General features: G+C 49.7%; 4 protein-coding genes across 4 annotated transcripts; 2 read left to right on the top strand and 2 right to left on the bottom strand.

Moving 5' to 3' along the window:
* Window positions 1–339: 339 nt before the first annotated feature.
* On the bottom strand, window positions 340–4,906 carry K441DRAFT_685845 (RhoGAP-domain-containing protein; the record flags this gene model as incomplete). Its single annotated transcript, XM_067651928.1, has 2 exons — window positions 340–1,007; window positions 1,057–4,906. 2 exons carry the CDS (start codon window positions 4,904–4,906, stop codon window positions 340–342), a joined length of 4,518 nt encoding a protein of 1,505 aa, XP_067506302.1.
* A 6,089-nt stretch (window positions 4,907–10,995) lies between these two features.
* K441DRAFT_675714 (mitochondrial 37S ribosomal protein uS13m) lies at window positions 10,996–11,523 on the bottom strand (the record flags this gene model as incomplete). Its single annotated transcript, XM_067650878.1, has 4 exons — window positions 10,996–11,040; window positions 11,098–11,364; window positions 11,427–11,471; window positions 11,521–11,523. 4 exons carry the CDS (start codon window positions 11,521–11,523, stop codon window positions 10,996–10,998), a joined length of 360 nt encoding a protein of 119 aa, XP_067506301.1.
* A 381-nt stretch (window positions 11,524–11,904) lies between these two features.
* Window positions 11,905–13,079, top strand: K441DRAFT_656808 (uncharacterized protein). The gene is made up of 5 exons (XM_067648071.1): window positions 11,905–11,959; window positions 12,019–12,035; window positions 12,090–12,193; window positions 12,246–12,326; window positions 12,387–13,079. Exons 1-5 carry the CDS (start codon window positions 11,930–11,932, stop codon window positions 12,620–12,622), a joined length of 468 nt encoding a protein of 155 aa, XP_067506300.1. The 5' UTR covers window positions 11,905–11,929; the 3' UTR covers window positions 12,623–13,079.
* Window positions 13,080–13,648: 569 nt separating this feature from the next.
* K441DRAFT_551218 (DEAD-domain-containing protein) lies at window positions 13,649–15,784 on the top strand (the record flags this gene model as incomplete). Its single annotated transcript, XM_067643087.1, has 2 exons — window positions 13,649–13,860; window positions 13,912–15,784. The coding sequence occupies 2 exons, from the start codon at window positions 13,649–13,651 to the stop codon at window positions 15,782–15,784; spliced, it is 2,085 nt and encodes a 694-aa protein (XP_067506299.1).
* Window positions 15,785–16,149: the final 365 nt, after the last annotated feature.

Below are 16,149 nucleotides of genomic sequence, written 5' to 3'. Positions count from 1 at the left end.
ATTACTTTGTACAAGGGTAAGTGAAGATGTATGTGTGTATGTGTGTATGTGTGACCCGCGGAACCGGTCCCGAGCTCGTACAACTTATTAAAGCAGTAGAGGAAGATATGAAGAGCCCAGAGAAGGGATGTGGTGCGGAAGGTCGTGGAAGGAGTGGGTGGTAGTAATATATTTCTCATTCGCGAGAAAAACCCCGAGGTATGTCGAACCATCGAAAATCGTTCTTAATCCAAGCAACACCATCGCGTATTCTATTTTACTCCTTGCATTCACCACTCCTCTTCTTTTCCAGCAGTTGAGCGGTTTCTAGAGGTGACAGGCATATTTCCAATTTCAGTCTTATTCGAAGGCGCTTTCCTCTTGCACCATGCCTGCTTCGTCTCTAAGCCGCGGCATCGAACCCTTCCGTTGCCCGCCCAAACCCATGTTAGCAAGAAGTATGCCACTTTCTCGACGTTTCTGCTTCGCCTCTCGGGAGTTTGCGGGATGAAGCACACCATTAAGGCTGCCAAAACCCTCCCCTTGCATCTGCTGTTGATTATAGACAGGGGCGTCATAGCTAGGTTGCAGGGGGATGAAGCCAGTATCATAACCTGAATTTTGTTGAAGCCCGGGACTGAAGGCAATGGCCTGCTGGAACGATGTCTGGTTATAGGCAGGCGTTGGGATATCAGAGAACATTTGCCTGCGCGGAGAGCGGATGGCCTCAGAACTTAGAGCAGGAGCCGTGACGGTAATTTCGTGGATGGGAGAGTTTGCTTCTTCAATAGCTGTCCCAAAGATTTCAGTATAGTCGGTCAAGAACATGGAGATCAGAGGGGCAGGAATGTTCAGAGTTGGAGCAAAGATTATGCCGACATTCCTGACCGTCATTTTATTGACATCTGCATTGTTGATGATGTCGATAAGGAAGGAAGAGATGGCCTGTATCAATTCACAGTTCACTCTAGGCAGTTTATGAACAAGAACATTGAAAGCTGCAATCTTCTTCTCTCTTCCATCAAGGTCTATGCCAATCAGCTCACACGCCCGAAATTTATGGGAGTTAAAACTTACCGAGAACTTTGAGGAAATCAAGATGTAGCTCTCTCGTGAGAATTGACGCTGGCAGTTCGCGCAGATAAAGCTTAAGCAGAGATGCCACGGCATGAACATCGTAATACTGCCCATCAAGAAGTTTGATATCGCCTTCAGTGTTGAACCGGTCTTTGAGAGCCTTGATAGTAATGTTAGAGCCGCTCAACCTAAACATGCCTTCTTCTCTTGCAGCATTCCGGGCTTTGAGGTATTCCAAGCACCGATAGACGACAGCCGGAAGCATGACATCCACACCAACAGGTTGCGAGCATTCAACAGCTTCTATAAGTGGAATGCCAAAGACCACTCGGTTTTGAGTACCCCCAAGCTGTTGATTTATTGGCTGACCCTGGGCGAGATCAGAGGAGGATCTTCCTCTGAAACCAAAAATGCTCCGCTTTTTGTCTCTTACGCCAGCCATCGATAGTGGCTTGTTACCCCAAAATTCAGCATTTTGGATTACAACGGCATTAGTAGGAGCGGATATCGATGGATGATTGCTAGTGTGGCCCTCGCCCAAGAATGCTGAATTTTGGGGAGAATAGGAAGCACCTTCTCGATATGGAGGGCCGCGAACCGGCGCCTCAGCAGCAATAGTATCATCATAATTGACCCCTTGAAGGTATTCCGGTTTCTCTGACTCAGGGCTCTCTTTTCTCTTTGACCGGCCAATGTCTTGAATTCCCTTCGGAAACGCCAGACCCCGACCGGAACCTAGTTCTTTCTCTACAGGAGTAGTCTGATTCTCCTCGTGGTAATCAACATGCTGCAGCAATGCTTCAACCCATTCGTCTCTTTCTTCATCGCTCTCTGCACACAGCACATGACGCACCAAGCTCGAGGAGTCCTTCCGTTTCGGCTCGAGAATGAGGAAGGCGTGTCGGTACTGATTCTCAGCATCATCATCGCGTCGCGATGGAGACTGGCTCGACTGCTGCTGTGATTGTTTGCCAATCTGTGCATTTTGAAGTTTGATGGTACCAAGATGGGCCCCGCCAACACCCTCGTAGTACCTGAACTCCGGGCCTTCGAGAATAAAGTATCGAGCTTTCCAACCACCAAAATTCTTCCCACGCTTGGTCAGATAGCCCTCTTTTCTTCCCTTCCCTTTGATAATAGACGATGCGGCTGGTGCCACGGCAGAGTCTGGACTTGAGTGCGGATCGTCGACCGGAGCTCCGATAACATCGGTAGAGAAGAAGTCGCACACCACCAAAGCTGCTCTCTCGTCCATAAAGGTATCGAGCATAATATCAAAGTAGCTGTTCAATGCTGCCCTTCGGGCATCGATCTTAGCTGGCGCATGTCCACTGAACAGGCTTCGGTCAGGAAGCTTGCCTTGGAACTCGCAAAGAGACCTCAACTGCTGATCCAAATTTGGAAGAGCCACAATTGTCTTTTCTACACGCCAGAGTTGCTTCCCATCAGAACGAGCGTAGATTGCCAAAATAAAGACTGGATCCTCTTCTTGCTGTTTGGGCATCAGGATGCTGTTGCGGGATGGCCTAAGCCGAGAAGAGTATACCTTCACATCAATTGAAGGCAACGCGTTAGGTGGTAAAAGGAGTCCTGGATATTGGTCCGACACTAAGCCACGATATATTTGTTCTGGGCCTGGAAGCTCTCCATGACCAGTAGCCGGGGAATCCGTATCTGGGCTGTGTTGAGTGGACGGCGGTTTCAGACGATCTCCCATAGAGCTTTGTTGGTTCACTTGCTGCGCATGCACTTCCGCTCGAGCCAGATGAGGTGATGTGAACGAGAGGGGCGTGTTGGGCGGGAGTGGGATTGGGTGTCGAGGGGCTCGTGGAGAAAGTGGCATTCCAGTTCGTGGAGACATTGGAGGAGAAGCCAAAGACTGCTTTGGCGTTCTTGGCAATGGTGACCCGAGCGGTCTATCTCCAGGCCTTGGGCTCATCGGCAGGCCAGGGCTCATAAGAGGGGGGGAAATAAGGCTTCTCTGGGTCACCATAAAGCCTTCTGAGTTTACTGGGCTTAGCAAGGCGTTAATTGAACCGGCAGCTGGGGGAAGGCGAGGAGAACTAGGCAAGCCAACTCTCTGGGTAGGACTGAAACCAGGAGTCGGTGGAGGTTCATTTATTGCCTTCTTCTCTTCGATCGGAGAAGAGCCTTCCGCCGGTGGTTTGCTCTTGCTCTTGCTCTTCTTCTTCTTCGACCTGCTCCGTGCTTCCTGGTCTTTTTGGACAAGAGCCTCCCGTATACGATCATCTTCTTCTCGAGTCTTCCTTCTACCCCTATCAAATATTGGTATTTCATCTACCTCTATTATATCATCGTAATCAGAATCCGAGTGCTCTCCCGGCGCCGACTGATGCAAATGTGTACTTGTCTTGTTCGGCGCGGAGAGATCTAACGGTGCCGGAGGTGCTTTCCTCAGCGGTTGTGATTGCTTTTCATTTTGATTCTGGAATCCTCCGCCTCCGATGACAGGTGTTGCTTGCGTGAGAGATAACGATGGGGTTTTCGTGTGTGACCTTAGTGGAGACATGGAGGGAGCCGGGATATTCGGAGACATGTATTCCTCGACGGAAATGTTTTGCTGCGATGCAGATGGAGAGGTAGGAGATTGTGAAGGCAAAAGGTTTAATGCTAATGCCTTATCACTAGGGTCGATTGGCTTCACTGAGAAGTCGGTTGGAGAAGTACCCTTCGAAGAGCCTTGATTTGAAACGGACTCAGCAGGCTTGATCGGAGAAGTGGCAAGTTCGGAATCAGCGTAAGAGCGTGTCGTACTAGACTCCTGAGTTGGTGCAGATGATTTGTGTTCTTTCTCCTCCTGCGCACTGTTACTGCGATTCGAGGTCTCATCTTGTCTCTCGCTAAGAGCTGGCGATTGGCTCTGCTCACGTTCCACGGCATTTTCTGACTTCTGGGCAGCATAAGGCAATGGTGGTACCTGCGAAAGATGATCTTTTAGTTTCTTTCGATAGCGCTCTTTTTCTTTCAGTGCCCTCTCTAAATCCTTATTCAGTCCCAATATCATTGCCCGCTGCTTTTCCACCAGCCGCCACAATTGAGCGTTGTGATTCGAAGCGCTTTGCTTCTCCTTCCACAAAGCAAGCAGGGCAGCTTCTGGGGAGCCTGCAGCAATTATGAGACTTGTCATGTCGGGCGGGTTGGTAGATGTGGTGTTATCCTGCGAAGATTTGTATGAGTGCGATGTATTCGACCTGTATGACTGAGAGGCGTTGGAGGATATCGAGGAGACGGCTGAGTCTATGGATGGGTTCCGAGGTACTGCAGGTCGAGGATCCGGTCGATTTGGTCGCGATGGAGGGANCATGGCTGTTGGAGAGGATGGAGGAGAGAAGCCAGTGGAGGATGAGATGGGCGCGGAAAAGTTTCGGACCTGGGCATACGAGGATACTTTTGCAGGAATGTTTCCGCCTCTATCAGTGGTATAGGAAGGTAGCGGTAAGGTTCCGATGACTTCTTCCGAGCTGCGACCCAGGTCCTCCGTAGCCAAGAGAGCGTCCAACCTCTCCCGAGGAGAGCGTGGTTGATCTTGATAGGGCGAGGGGGTGTAGTAAGGCGAGCGCGGCGAATGGGGTTTACCGTCGTCTACAGCTGAAAAGGCCGTCTGACTTGACTGCTGCAAAGGACTGGGGATTGGCTTGCGCCGGCTTCCTCGTGGATCAGGTCGGGATGGGAGGATGTTTGGTCTGGAGTTGGTAGAGTCGCGCAGGGCCCTAATGCTGTCGGCGAGAGTTGAGGAAGAAGAGCTCTGTTTGCTAGAGGTCGAGGTTGAAGTTGAGGTTGTTGCGCTGTCTTCTCCATGCGCGGAGGATCCATAGCGACCCTGCAGCATGACCTTGCCGATGTAATGCTGGCTCAAACCAGCTTAGACCGGCTGAGTGGTTGTCCAGATTGGACCCCTCTGCAACTTCAGACAGAGGTGGAGATAGGAGTTGTGTTTCGTATGGGGTTGCGTGGGAGAATAGACGCCGGCTAGGTATAGTCACGTCTGGCTGGTCCCGTCAGCTCCCAGCACCGGGAACAGCTCAGCACTTCAAACACAGTTGCTGGAGGGTGCGACTTTGACGAGGAGCTGCCGCCATTGAAGGAGCAGATCGGCTCGCAAGATGCTGGCTGGCGAGGTGCTGGGCGATCTGGATGCGCTTTTCCGTCAAGTAGATGGTCCTCGGCGGTCCTGGCGAGTCCGGCGGCTTTATTGCAGGGTTATAGATGAAGATGTGCTCGTGCATGGGAGCAAGGTATATGAAAGCGCAACGCCTTTACCCCAAGGGTCAACTCAAGCGATACTCGGCCAGTGCCTAAATGCAGGAACCCACGCCCTCAGAGCCCGGTGGCCAGGCCCTCGTCCCCGATATCAATGCTCCCGCCGCGATGACAGGTCTTTGTTACCAAGTCGTGTTTAGCTCAAGGTCCGCCAAAGCTCATTTGGCGGCGCCCGCAACATGGCGTCTAGTGTTCTTGTGGGCTTTGTGGGACTTTGTGAATGCAGCGCACAAAGCTGAAACACGACGCTTCTGCTGCACCAACAGCCGTGCAGGTTGCTCTCTTCTGCCCCCGAGTCGCCCGTGCTCGGCGCGAGGCCAGGGCGTGGAGGGGCACCAGTGCAGCCGGTCTAGGGCTTGCTATTGGGCGCACGCCGGCTTATGGCTTGCGAGTCTTCTGACTTGAGCTTGACGGCTTCTGACTTGCACGTCGGCCAGGCACGGGCGGGCATTCACCCAGCCGCGATTGGCCGGCGCATCGATTAGGTGTGATGCTCCCGCTGGGCTTGCAGCGCTTCAAGCGGTGAGGGAAAGGAGACCACCCTTTGGCCTGCTGCGAGCGAGCTCATCTGGCCGTTTTCGCGATGCTGGCTGATTGGGTCCCGGCCATCGTCATCTCCATGGCTCGAGGCTGGAGGGGAACATGCAACCGTGCAGGACGAGGGTGCATGCAGCGTACTGACCAGCTCAGGCCGGTTCGGTGCACGCAGGCGAGAAATGGCATCGGCAGACATGGGCAGACATGGACAGACATGGACGGATATGGGCAGACATGGGCAGCTTATTCCAAAAAGATTCACAGGCAGAAATGTCTTTGATTTTTTTGGGATATTTTACAAGAGTGGCGCGCCTCCCAGCCACTGTGCTACGACGTCTTGTGTTTTAAATGGAGCGCGTGCTACCACACGATGGAGAGACGACGTTACAGGTTGTCAAATTGGCACGGGATGCCGCCATGACGGCGAAGTGGTACGACTTTGATGTATTCTGAAGCCAGCTGGCCTGGCTATTATTAACAAAGCCGTCGATCCAAAGCAATGGGCTTGTGGATAGCCGCCCTCGGCTTCCCGCTAGAAGCCGCGGTTCGTAGCTAGACGTCCCTCTACGTGCACACTACGCACACTGACATACCTGCTGGAATTCTCCATCCGCCTGTCCTTTTAGAGCCGATGCATTACGGGTATATTATGACATAGCAGGAAACATCAGTATTCGTGCCACGCCTCATTTCAGCAATGAGATGAGCTGCGATAATGGTGGACCCTGCTAACAAACACCCGACCCCCTCCAGTATGGAGTGTTTCTTTTTCCTGTGGCGGTTATTGGACCGATGAGGCTTTCCAAGGTCCCATGTCACATTCCCCAGACGAAGCCGAACTCCGTTAATTGCGCACTCCAGACTACTGCAGGTCCAGAGTGCCCTCCCTGTCGTGGAACCTCCCTGTCGTGGAATGACATTTCTGGGGAATGCCCGAAACTCACGCCTCTGCCTTAGCCGAATTCACTCACCACCATTCTCTTATCCATTCCCATAACTGTATTATACTTGCAATTGCCCTAGCACTTGCCTGATCCAATCCATCTCCTCCAGCAGAGCCGGAAAATTCATTCCCGTGCTTTGTAAATGATCCGGATTTAGATTGCTGAAACATTACCACCCCCAGGGTGTCCTCAGCCCTACAGGGTCCATGTTCCTTCATCTCGCAGAGCTCAGACTGTTTCTAATCGGAAGTATACTATCTTGCCGGAAACCTTCCGGTCATCATCAGTCAATACAAACACTCTCCGAACAAGATCGTACTAACGAGTCGGCAAGAAGCAATATTGCGCCTCCTCCACATCAATACTCTTAACGTCACACAAAATCTATGGTCTTTCTCCTCAAACACTCGATCCTAGCTCCTTCATCGCAATTGTGGGTAATTGAGTCAGAACAAAGACCCCGGTCTCTAGCAGTCCCTTTACTTCGTTACAGTAAGAGAACAGGTGGGTGCCTGATCATATAGATAAGTATGCTGGCATTGAAATAACTTACTATACTGTCATATAACCCTGGGACATTGCCTGTAACCCACAATTACATCTCAGAAAGACACATCATCACGGTCAACTGGGTCTCCAGTTCGTATACTTCGCCGCAGATCTCGGTCCACACCACTTCCGGAGACATTCACCAAACGCTACCAGACTTGGCATGGATCTAGCCATTCTCTTCATTCTCCGCTAGAGCACTAGCTGCTGTCGTGCCGGGATAAAAGGCGAACCGAGAGTCGATCCCGCGCCATACGAGCCCAAAGAAGTCCAATCTCTGCCTTCGATCTCGCCAAAATCGAGATAGATTGCGTGACTTTGCCGCTTTGGCCAGAGCCAAAACTCCTTATCCCTTATCCTGGTGATGTCCTACAAAAGTTAGACCGTGCGCAGAACACTAAAACACCAGAATCACAAGTACGCGTATTACCTACGTAGATTTAATTAATATACACGAATCAACCATGCCTTCCAATTATACTTCTAATAATATAGATTTTATCCTACTAACTTAATAGTTATATTAAGTAACTTAACTCTAAAGACTAAATATATATAGCAATATTATATTAAAATCAGCAGCTTTTATAACCACGTAGATTCGATCACGGAGGCTTGATCCTATTGATTCTATTGGCTGGATTTTATCGATAACCGAGGACAAATTTCACCAGGACAAGGGATAACGATAGTCTCTATATTACGATCTACACCCCTTGATCGGACCCTTTTTTGGTGTAATCTTACGACAATCTGACTTTTGACGATATCGTTAAGGCGCCACCACCAATATTGGCATAACCAGAAAAGATTTTGTATGGGGTAGCTGTCCTCTGCCCTTTTGGGGTGGTGGCTGATTATTAACCCACCACGTGACTATTTTAGTATAACAATACCATTGGTATTACGACGCGCTCGGCCGACCAAACCGTATCGTACTAAAGAGTTTTTTACTGTAACAAAAATAGATCCCGTGCTGCATTTCGCGTATCCACCCGCCTCTTAATACGGGGAAGCTGTGACCACTCAATCGATCGCATGGCTCGTCTATCTTATACGAGAAAAATGGATCCCACGACAAGAGACGTCTAACCGCAAGAAGCAAGCAATGATAACACGCACATGAGCTGAGCCAAGGAGTTTGACGAAGTTACTCGACATAAGGCAGACTCACAGATAATGAAGAAAGCAACCAAAATAGCAATTACTAGTTTTTCTCAATATGCTCAGCATAGTCTAGCGCCCATCGCACCCGGACCTGAAATTCAACACGTGCACATTCGTGCCAGCGGAGTATGTCTTCAACATGCCCAAGTTATGATAACATCCACCCAGTTACCATTCTACTGTTTACCATATCCTGAACCGGCCTAGTTGACAATTATATGCATCTTTGCTGTAGGTCGCAATCCCTCAGCCCTGAGCATGTTTTAAGCAGCAAATTTGCAGCACTACGTTCTAAACCTCCTAGCATAATACCAAAATGTGGTTTAAAGATGATATTCTGTAGTTGAATCATAGCGCACCGTGAACTTTAAATGGCAACAATAATAGGCGCACCCGCTATTTCGGTATGCCTTGGTCTCAGTCTACAAATGTGCAAAGGAGAGTTGAGCCCTTATGGGACCTGTCCAGCATTAAGCCTGGGACGCTGGCCGTTGACAACATGCCAAAATTATCCTTAACACGTTTTTTAGTAGTTAGTCTAGGGGCTTCTCTACCTCAGATCTAACTTACCAACTCGTATCCTTATTTAAGCTATATATCAAAATACTTCAATCACGTTCAACACACTTCTCAATCTCACACCAAGTTATTGAATGATAATGACATCATGAATGTGGGTTATTGCCATGCATCGAAGCTGCTTTGACCACCAATGCAATCATCCCTCAAGAAGCAATCGTCTTTGGGGCACTATGAGGAAAAACAATGTCCTGTTCCGAATGAACTGCAAATCAGAATGCAAGAGGGTGTTCTTGGTTTCAATCATCGCTCAGAATTCACATGTGATACCGATCAAAATACACCATTTAGTCAACCGCCACGAGCTTCGCGCGGCATGAGTGATAACATGGGCGCGAGACCTCGCCCTCCGCAACGCTGTCAAATGAGCTATTCTCATCTGTAGTAACCTATAGTTCTAATTTGCAGCACAATAATGCACTCGACTCAGCGCTCTCTAAAACGTCTAGAATCGAACGATCCTACCTAAGTTTTAATACATGCTTACAAAAAGGGTACAATTTTGCCCCCGCTTGGCATGAACCAAAGAGCACTTTGGTACGGACAGCAACAGCAGTAGTGCGTGACTCTGGCATTTATGGGCATCGGTGAACGGCTACGTAGCAGCGGCTCAGGAGGCATAGATTATAGATTAGAACGACATGCCAACATAGATGGCCTCCTACACTCTTGTACACCTTCCTGGTGTATTAGACCCTTGCCGCTAAGAGGAAAGAAATAATATGGGGAACATGGATGGATGGAGATGCGGCCTTTAATTGCACGCTTCATGGTGCAATTTCATCTAGTTGTCCTGGAAGCCAGAGGGACTATGATTTGGGATTGGAGGAGTGGAAAGAGATGAGAGAGGGATCTGCGACTGAGAAACATGGACACGCGAAGGGGAGGCGCGTGAGGCCAGAGTTTAATGGAAGGTCAGGAAAAAGTGCGACAGGGAAATACGATTCCGTATCCAAACCTATGCATAAAGTTCCACTTGACATCAAGAACTCGCTCACTTAAACCCAGCAATGCATTACTAGTGAGGGGTGCTGATTAGTATCATGGTAAACTTATCAAGTGCATCATTATAGGACTCTGATGAGGAAAATCATCGAACTTTGTTGTCAATATTTTGCATCTCTTGAAGTCTGGAAAGCGGCATAAGGATGAAGCAGCGCCAGGAATAACACCAAAATGGTATTGTTATTGACACTGTTGTTGCCGTAGTCGAATTCGGCAGAAACGGTGTGTGAAACGGAGCATTCAAATGAACCTCCGTCGAGGAAGTAGACTCCTAACATATGGCGAGTACACTTGAGAGGATTTGCTTGAATGGCTGGTAGTCTACACGGCAGTGCCAATCTCGTTTCAAACGAATTTATGATATGAGGCTGATTCCATTCCGAAAAAAAAAAAACAGAGAACGGTGCGAAGATAAGAGACATGCATCTTAACAACTCATGATATCTATGAGTATAGGATATGTATAGGCGCTTGTGAAAGATGTTGTTAATGGTCCATGATCCGATCTATAAATCTACGCAAAATAAAGAAAGCCTGGGTAAATCGAATTGGTGTCCAAATTTACAAGCCCGCTCTCCTTTCGTACCACTTGAAGACGCTGTGAAAAGTCGATAAAGGAGCAAAATATTCGAGAGGAGATCTGACCTACAACATCGTCGCGTATAATCCTGGTGCACCTTAATGGCGTCTAGATAGATTTGTACAGAAATTCCCAGACTCCATGGTACTACGCTATGTTGATTAAACCTTGTAGGCTTAGTATTACTTCAGGTTATCATACGGAATCTATTTGTTCTTGTAGTGAAGACCAAATCCTTTCTACGCCAAACCTCATGCTCCTTTTACAGATTATGATACACTATCATACTAATATAATTCATCCTTTCCGCTCTACACGATTCATCTTCCGCGCCGTTTGTATCTGTGAATATGTCAGTGACGCTATTTCTGGGTGGTGATGCAACGTCCAGCAGCCCACCTGTGTCCTTGTCCTCTGTCCCCTCACCGGCAAACTCATAGCATGCCTCCTTCCTCGATACGTTCCCATATCCCTTAATCGCTTGATGTTGTCCTGCAGCTGCCGCCTTAGGTCGGTCTCAATCTTCATGTTGGATAATTCAGCGTTGATATTGAAGATTTGGTTGTTGACGAGACTGCTGACTTTCGCGGTGGGATGGATGTGGAACCGGGCCATTATCCGCTGCGATACTTTGGGACCAATTCCATAGAAGGTTTCGAGCGACCGCTATATAGGAAAGAGCGGATTAAAAAGTTATTTTGGAGCTGGTGGTTGAATTAGGCACATACCTTGACTAGGTTTGCCTCAGGGAAATTGACGCCAAAGATGAAGACCTGCAGCTTGTTAGTACTCTAAAGGAGAAGCACAAATATCGAGACTTACCATTTTGACACAGGGATGAGCGCGAATTGGTGCCGCTGGCTCAACCTAATACTCAAGGCTGTCGGGAGAGATTCTCGATCACGTGTGAGGGAAAAAGTAGGCCCGAATTAGCGCCAAGGGACACTTGGTTCGTTTCATGATGACGGGAGGTATCGCAAATAAGAACCCCACCCGCACCCATTGCTCATTAACACAATGGCTACCCTCCAAAGACTCGTCATTTCTGTGCTCTTGATTCTTACGGTCACTTTTGTCTTCTTCGCGCAGGCGTCTGAAGCAGCCAAGGGACCTAAGATTACCCATAAGGTAGTTCTCAGATGCTGATGACTGCATTCAAGGCTAACAATTGGTGCGACAACAGGTCTACTTTGACATTGAGCATGACGACAAGCCACTTGGGAGGATCGTGATGGGCCTGTATGGCAAGACTGTTCCAGAGGTATGGTTTGTTTACAATACACAGCATTGAGACATAATCTAATCTATTATACGTGACAGACTGTGGAGAACTTCCGGTAACTAGTGAATCTTTGTGGTTTGTAATTGGATGCTGGCTGACCTCAGAACAGCGCATTGGCTACAGGAGAGAAGGGCTTCGGTTATGAGGGGTCTACCTTCCATCGAGTGATCAAGTCATTTATGATTCAGGGTGGTGACTTCACCAACGGCGATGGTACGATATGACCAGGTATTTACAATCTTTCATATGCTAAGTGATGCGTAAGGCACCGGCGGGAAGTCTATCTACGGAAACAAGTTCCCAGATGAGAACTTCAAATTGAAGCACAGCAAGAAAGGCCTTTTGAGTAAGCGGATCCATGGTTATTTGAGACAATCCATACGTCTTGATCTAACGAGATAATTAGGCATGGCCAACTCTGGCAAAGATACTAACGGCAGCCAATTTTTCATCACCACAGTCGTCACATCTTGGTTGGACGGCCGCCACGTCGTTTTCGGAGAGGTTCTCGAGGGTTATGACATAGTTGAGAAGATAGAGAACTGCGAAAAGGGCACGGGAGACAAGCCAGTGAAGACAGTCAAGATCGCTAAGAGCGGCGAGCTCGAGGTGCCAGAAGAAGGTATCCACGCGGAACTCTAAACCAGCTACGCCAATGTCTTTCTGCTCTGAAAACGCTGATACTTCGCCTTTTCCTTGAAGATTCACACGGCACAGCAGATGCTGCTATCGAAGGAGATGATCTAGATGTCACCATGTCGAAGGTGTCGTCGCCGGAGACAGTAGCAGAAGCGGGCGCAAAGGAAGCTGTCTCGGCTGGGCCTCCGCAGGGCTTGTCTCTTTCGCGCAAGCTGTTTTTCCTAGGCGCGATTATCGGGGTTTTTGTGCTGTTCCTGCGCACGCGCAAGCCGCAGTCTGACATTGTAAAAGAGAAAAGCTTGGTTTGAGTGGGAGTTAGACGTATATGAAAGGATTTAAGATTTCACCCGAAGCTGTGGTTCTGCAGATTTCACAGCCTCATAGATACCCATGNGCACTCAAGGAAGGCGATGGACGTGCAACCCCAAACCAGCGGCACGCCACGGCCTGCCCAAACCCCCCAGCCCAGACATAATGTGATGCTGTCCAGTGTGAAGCGCATGTCCGTCAGAGATGAAGCTTCTCGACGACTCTGCGTTCCTCTGCGGAACGATGATTCAAAATGCGCGGCCGGAAATCACCGGGGCCATGACTAATTGGGCAACGGGCGACCGAAAAAGACTGGGAGGCAAATCTGCACAAAATCCATCGTTATCCTCTCTACAACTCTTCCTCTTCACACCAACAACCATCCTCTCTGTGTGCAACACCACTCTTCATACAGCGCTTTTGTGAAGTCTTTTATTCTTTTTGGCTTCACTCTCTTTTCATCAGTCGTTTAGGGAAGAAGAGGCTACTCCTCACTTTTTCCTGTCACGAACCGTTTCAGGCGCGTTTCCGCCTGCCATTTACGACTCTCCCATCTTCGATTTAGACCAGCACACTCAGTTCTACGGCTCATTTGCGAGTTAGTGGAATCATATCACTCGGCTTATTTGTCGCCTTAGAATCAGTTTCGCTCTCAGGCACCTCTGAATTAGACCCTCAACAAAAATCTCACCAGATACAATTTGCAGACTATCCTTCAATATGGCTGAACAGCTTGATATGGGTCGTCTCTCGCTCAATGACTCGCAGCACGCTCCTTCGAATGGATTTCCTGATCGTGCCGCGTACATTCCTCCCCATCTCCGCGGCAGGTCTCAGACACCATCTGGTCTTCCTATGGACGGTCCTCCGCCCATGATGAACGGTGGCGGTATGAATGGTAATTTGAATGGTAGTGCTTGGGCAGGCCCTGGGTAAGTTCTCACTGATGGGAGTCAACAGGCACGCTCCTGACTAATAATCAGCAGAGGATATGGCGGACCACCACCACGCATGAACAACGGCGGCGGCGGCGGCGGCAACTGGGCTAACGCCCCCAACTTCACACCAAGAGGTAGTGACGCACCCACGCCCGCACCCCAACCTAACGGAAGCTGGAATTACAAAGCTCCGACAACCTTCGACCCTAATGCTTATGGAAAACCAGGTGCAGGCGGTTCAGGCGGCGCTGCACGGGGATCTGGCGACGGACAATGGAGAGATGGCAAGCATATCCCAGGTCCCGCCAATCCTCGTCTTGAGCGTGAGCTTTTCGGCGTCCCCAACGATCCCTCCAAACAACACACGGGTATCAACTTCGAGAAGTACGACGATATCCCCGTCGAAGCCTCAGGCCAAGGCGTTCCTGAGCCCGTTACCAAATTCACGAATCCCCCGCTCGACGACCACCTATTGACCAACATTGATCTTGCAGGCTACAAAGTCCCAACGCCTGTACAGAAATATTCCATTCCAATTGTTATGGGTGGGCGAGACTTGATGGCCTGCGCGCAAACTGGCTCCGGAAAGACTGGTGGCTTTCTGTTCCCCATTCTTTCTCAAGCTTATCAGACAGGCCCAAGCGCTCCTCCTGCTCAAGCATCTGGAGGCTACGGATACGGCCGCCAACGAAAAGCCTATCCCACATCCCTGATTCTGGCTCCGACTCGCGAATTGGTCTCTCAAATCTACGACGAGGCCCGAAAATTTTCATATCGCTCCTGGGTACGGCCATGTGTAGTATACGGTGGTGCCGATATTGGAGCTCAGTTGCGTCAAATTGAGCGAGGCTGCGATCTTCTGGTTGCCACTCCTGGCCGTCTAGTCGATCTGATCGAGCGAGGACGTATATCTCTCCAGAACATAAAATACCTTGTTCTTGATGAGGCTGATCGCATGTTGGACATGGGTTTCGAGCCCCAAATTCGTCGTATTGTTGAGGGTGAGGACATGCCATCAACGGCTGGCCGTCAGACTCTCATGTTTTCCGCTACGTTTCCCCGCGATATCCAAATGCTTGCTCGTGACTTCTTGAAGGAGTACATTTTCCTTTCTGTTGGCCGTGTTGGTTCTACCTCGGAGAACATTACTCAAAAGGTTGAGTATGTTGAGGATATCGACAAACGGTCTGTTTTGCTCGACATTTTGCATACTCACGGCGCAGGTCTCACTTTGATTTTCGTCGAGACAAAGCGCATGGCGGATTCTCTTTCCGATTTCCTTATTAATCAGGGCTTCCCTGCGACATCCATCCACGGCGACCGCACTCAGCGCGAACGTGAAAAGGCATTGGAGATGTTCCGAACCGGACGTTGCCCAATCCTTGTTGCCACCGCAGTTGCTGCTCGTGGTCTCGACATTCCGAATGTCACCCACGTCGTCAACTACGACCTTCCTACTGATATCGACGACTATGTCCATCGCATTGGTCGTACCGGTCGTGCCGGAAACACCGGTATATCTACTGCCTTCTTCAATCGCGGAAACCGTGGCGTCGTTAGAGATCTCATCGATCTTCTAAAGGAGGCCAACCAGGAAGTGCCAAGCTTCTTGGAAAGTATTGCTCGCGAGGGCAGCGGTTTTGGCGGAGGCCGTGGTGGACGAGGTGGCGGCCGTGGTCGTGGAGCTACTGCTACTCGTGACGTTCGTCGTTATAACGGCGGTGGCGGTGGCGGTGGTACCAGCGGTGCGGGCTTCGGTGGAAACTGGGGCAACCAACCCGCCGGAGGTTACGGTGGAGGTTTCGGTGGACCACCTGCGGGTGGCTATAGCGGTGGTAGTGGTTATGGAGGTGGTGGCTATGGCGGAGGAAGCTATGGCAACCCATCCGGCCCAGGAGGCCAGTCGTCTTGGTGGTAATCGCCTATCGCCTCACCTCCAAGCTACAGCACCCAGGAGCTAATATGATTTCCGACTCCTGGAGCTTTCCGTTGTAGCTATAGCCACTTTCGATTTGTTTCCAAATTTCTACTTTCACGACTTCTTACTGCGTTTCCTTTTCTGGATTGCAGATCGACACGGAAGTCCGGAACTTGCTCTCATACCCCGATCAGCATATAGATAGCGTTGAGTTTCTTTGCGGACCTGCCTCCTTTATTGAGCTCCATTGCATACTAGGAATGCGGCGCAGACACGTCGACTCGTGGCGAGCTCGATTCGATAGAAGGCAGCGGGCATGAGGCCTTTACCTCGAAGGGAATGCGCCACGAACATCTTATGCCTTT

The sequence above is a fragment of the Cenococcum geophilum genome (genome assembly GCF_001692895.1).
Source record: "Cenococcum geophilum 1.58 unplaced genomic scaffold K441scaffold_12, whole genome shotgun sequence".
NCBI classification, from domain to species: domain Eukaryota; kingdom Fungi; phylum Ascomycota; class Dothideomycetes; order Gloniales; family Gloniaceae; genus Cenococcum; species Cenococcum geophilum.
This window is presented reverse-complemented; position numbering and strand designations above follow the sequence as displayed.

Coding starts and splice junctions, on each gene's coding strand:
- K441DRAFT_656808 (XM_067648071.1), top strand. CDS start 11,930: ATGGGCCTGTATGGCAAGACTGTTCCAGAG. Junction 12,194..12,245: donor TGACTTCACCAACGGCGATG/GTACGATATGAC, acceptor GTGATGCGTAAG/GCACCGGCGGGAAGTCTATC. Junction 12,327..12,386: donor CAGCAAGAAAGGCCTTTTGA/GTAAGCGGATCC, acceptor CGAGATAATTAG/GCATGGCCAACTCTGGCAAA.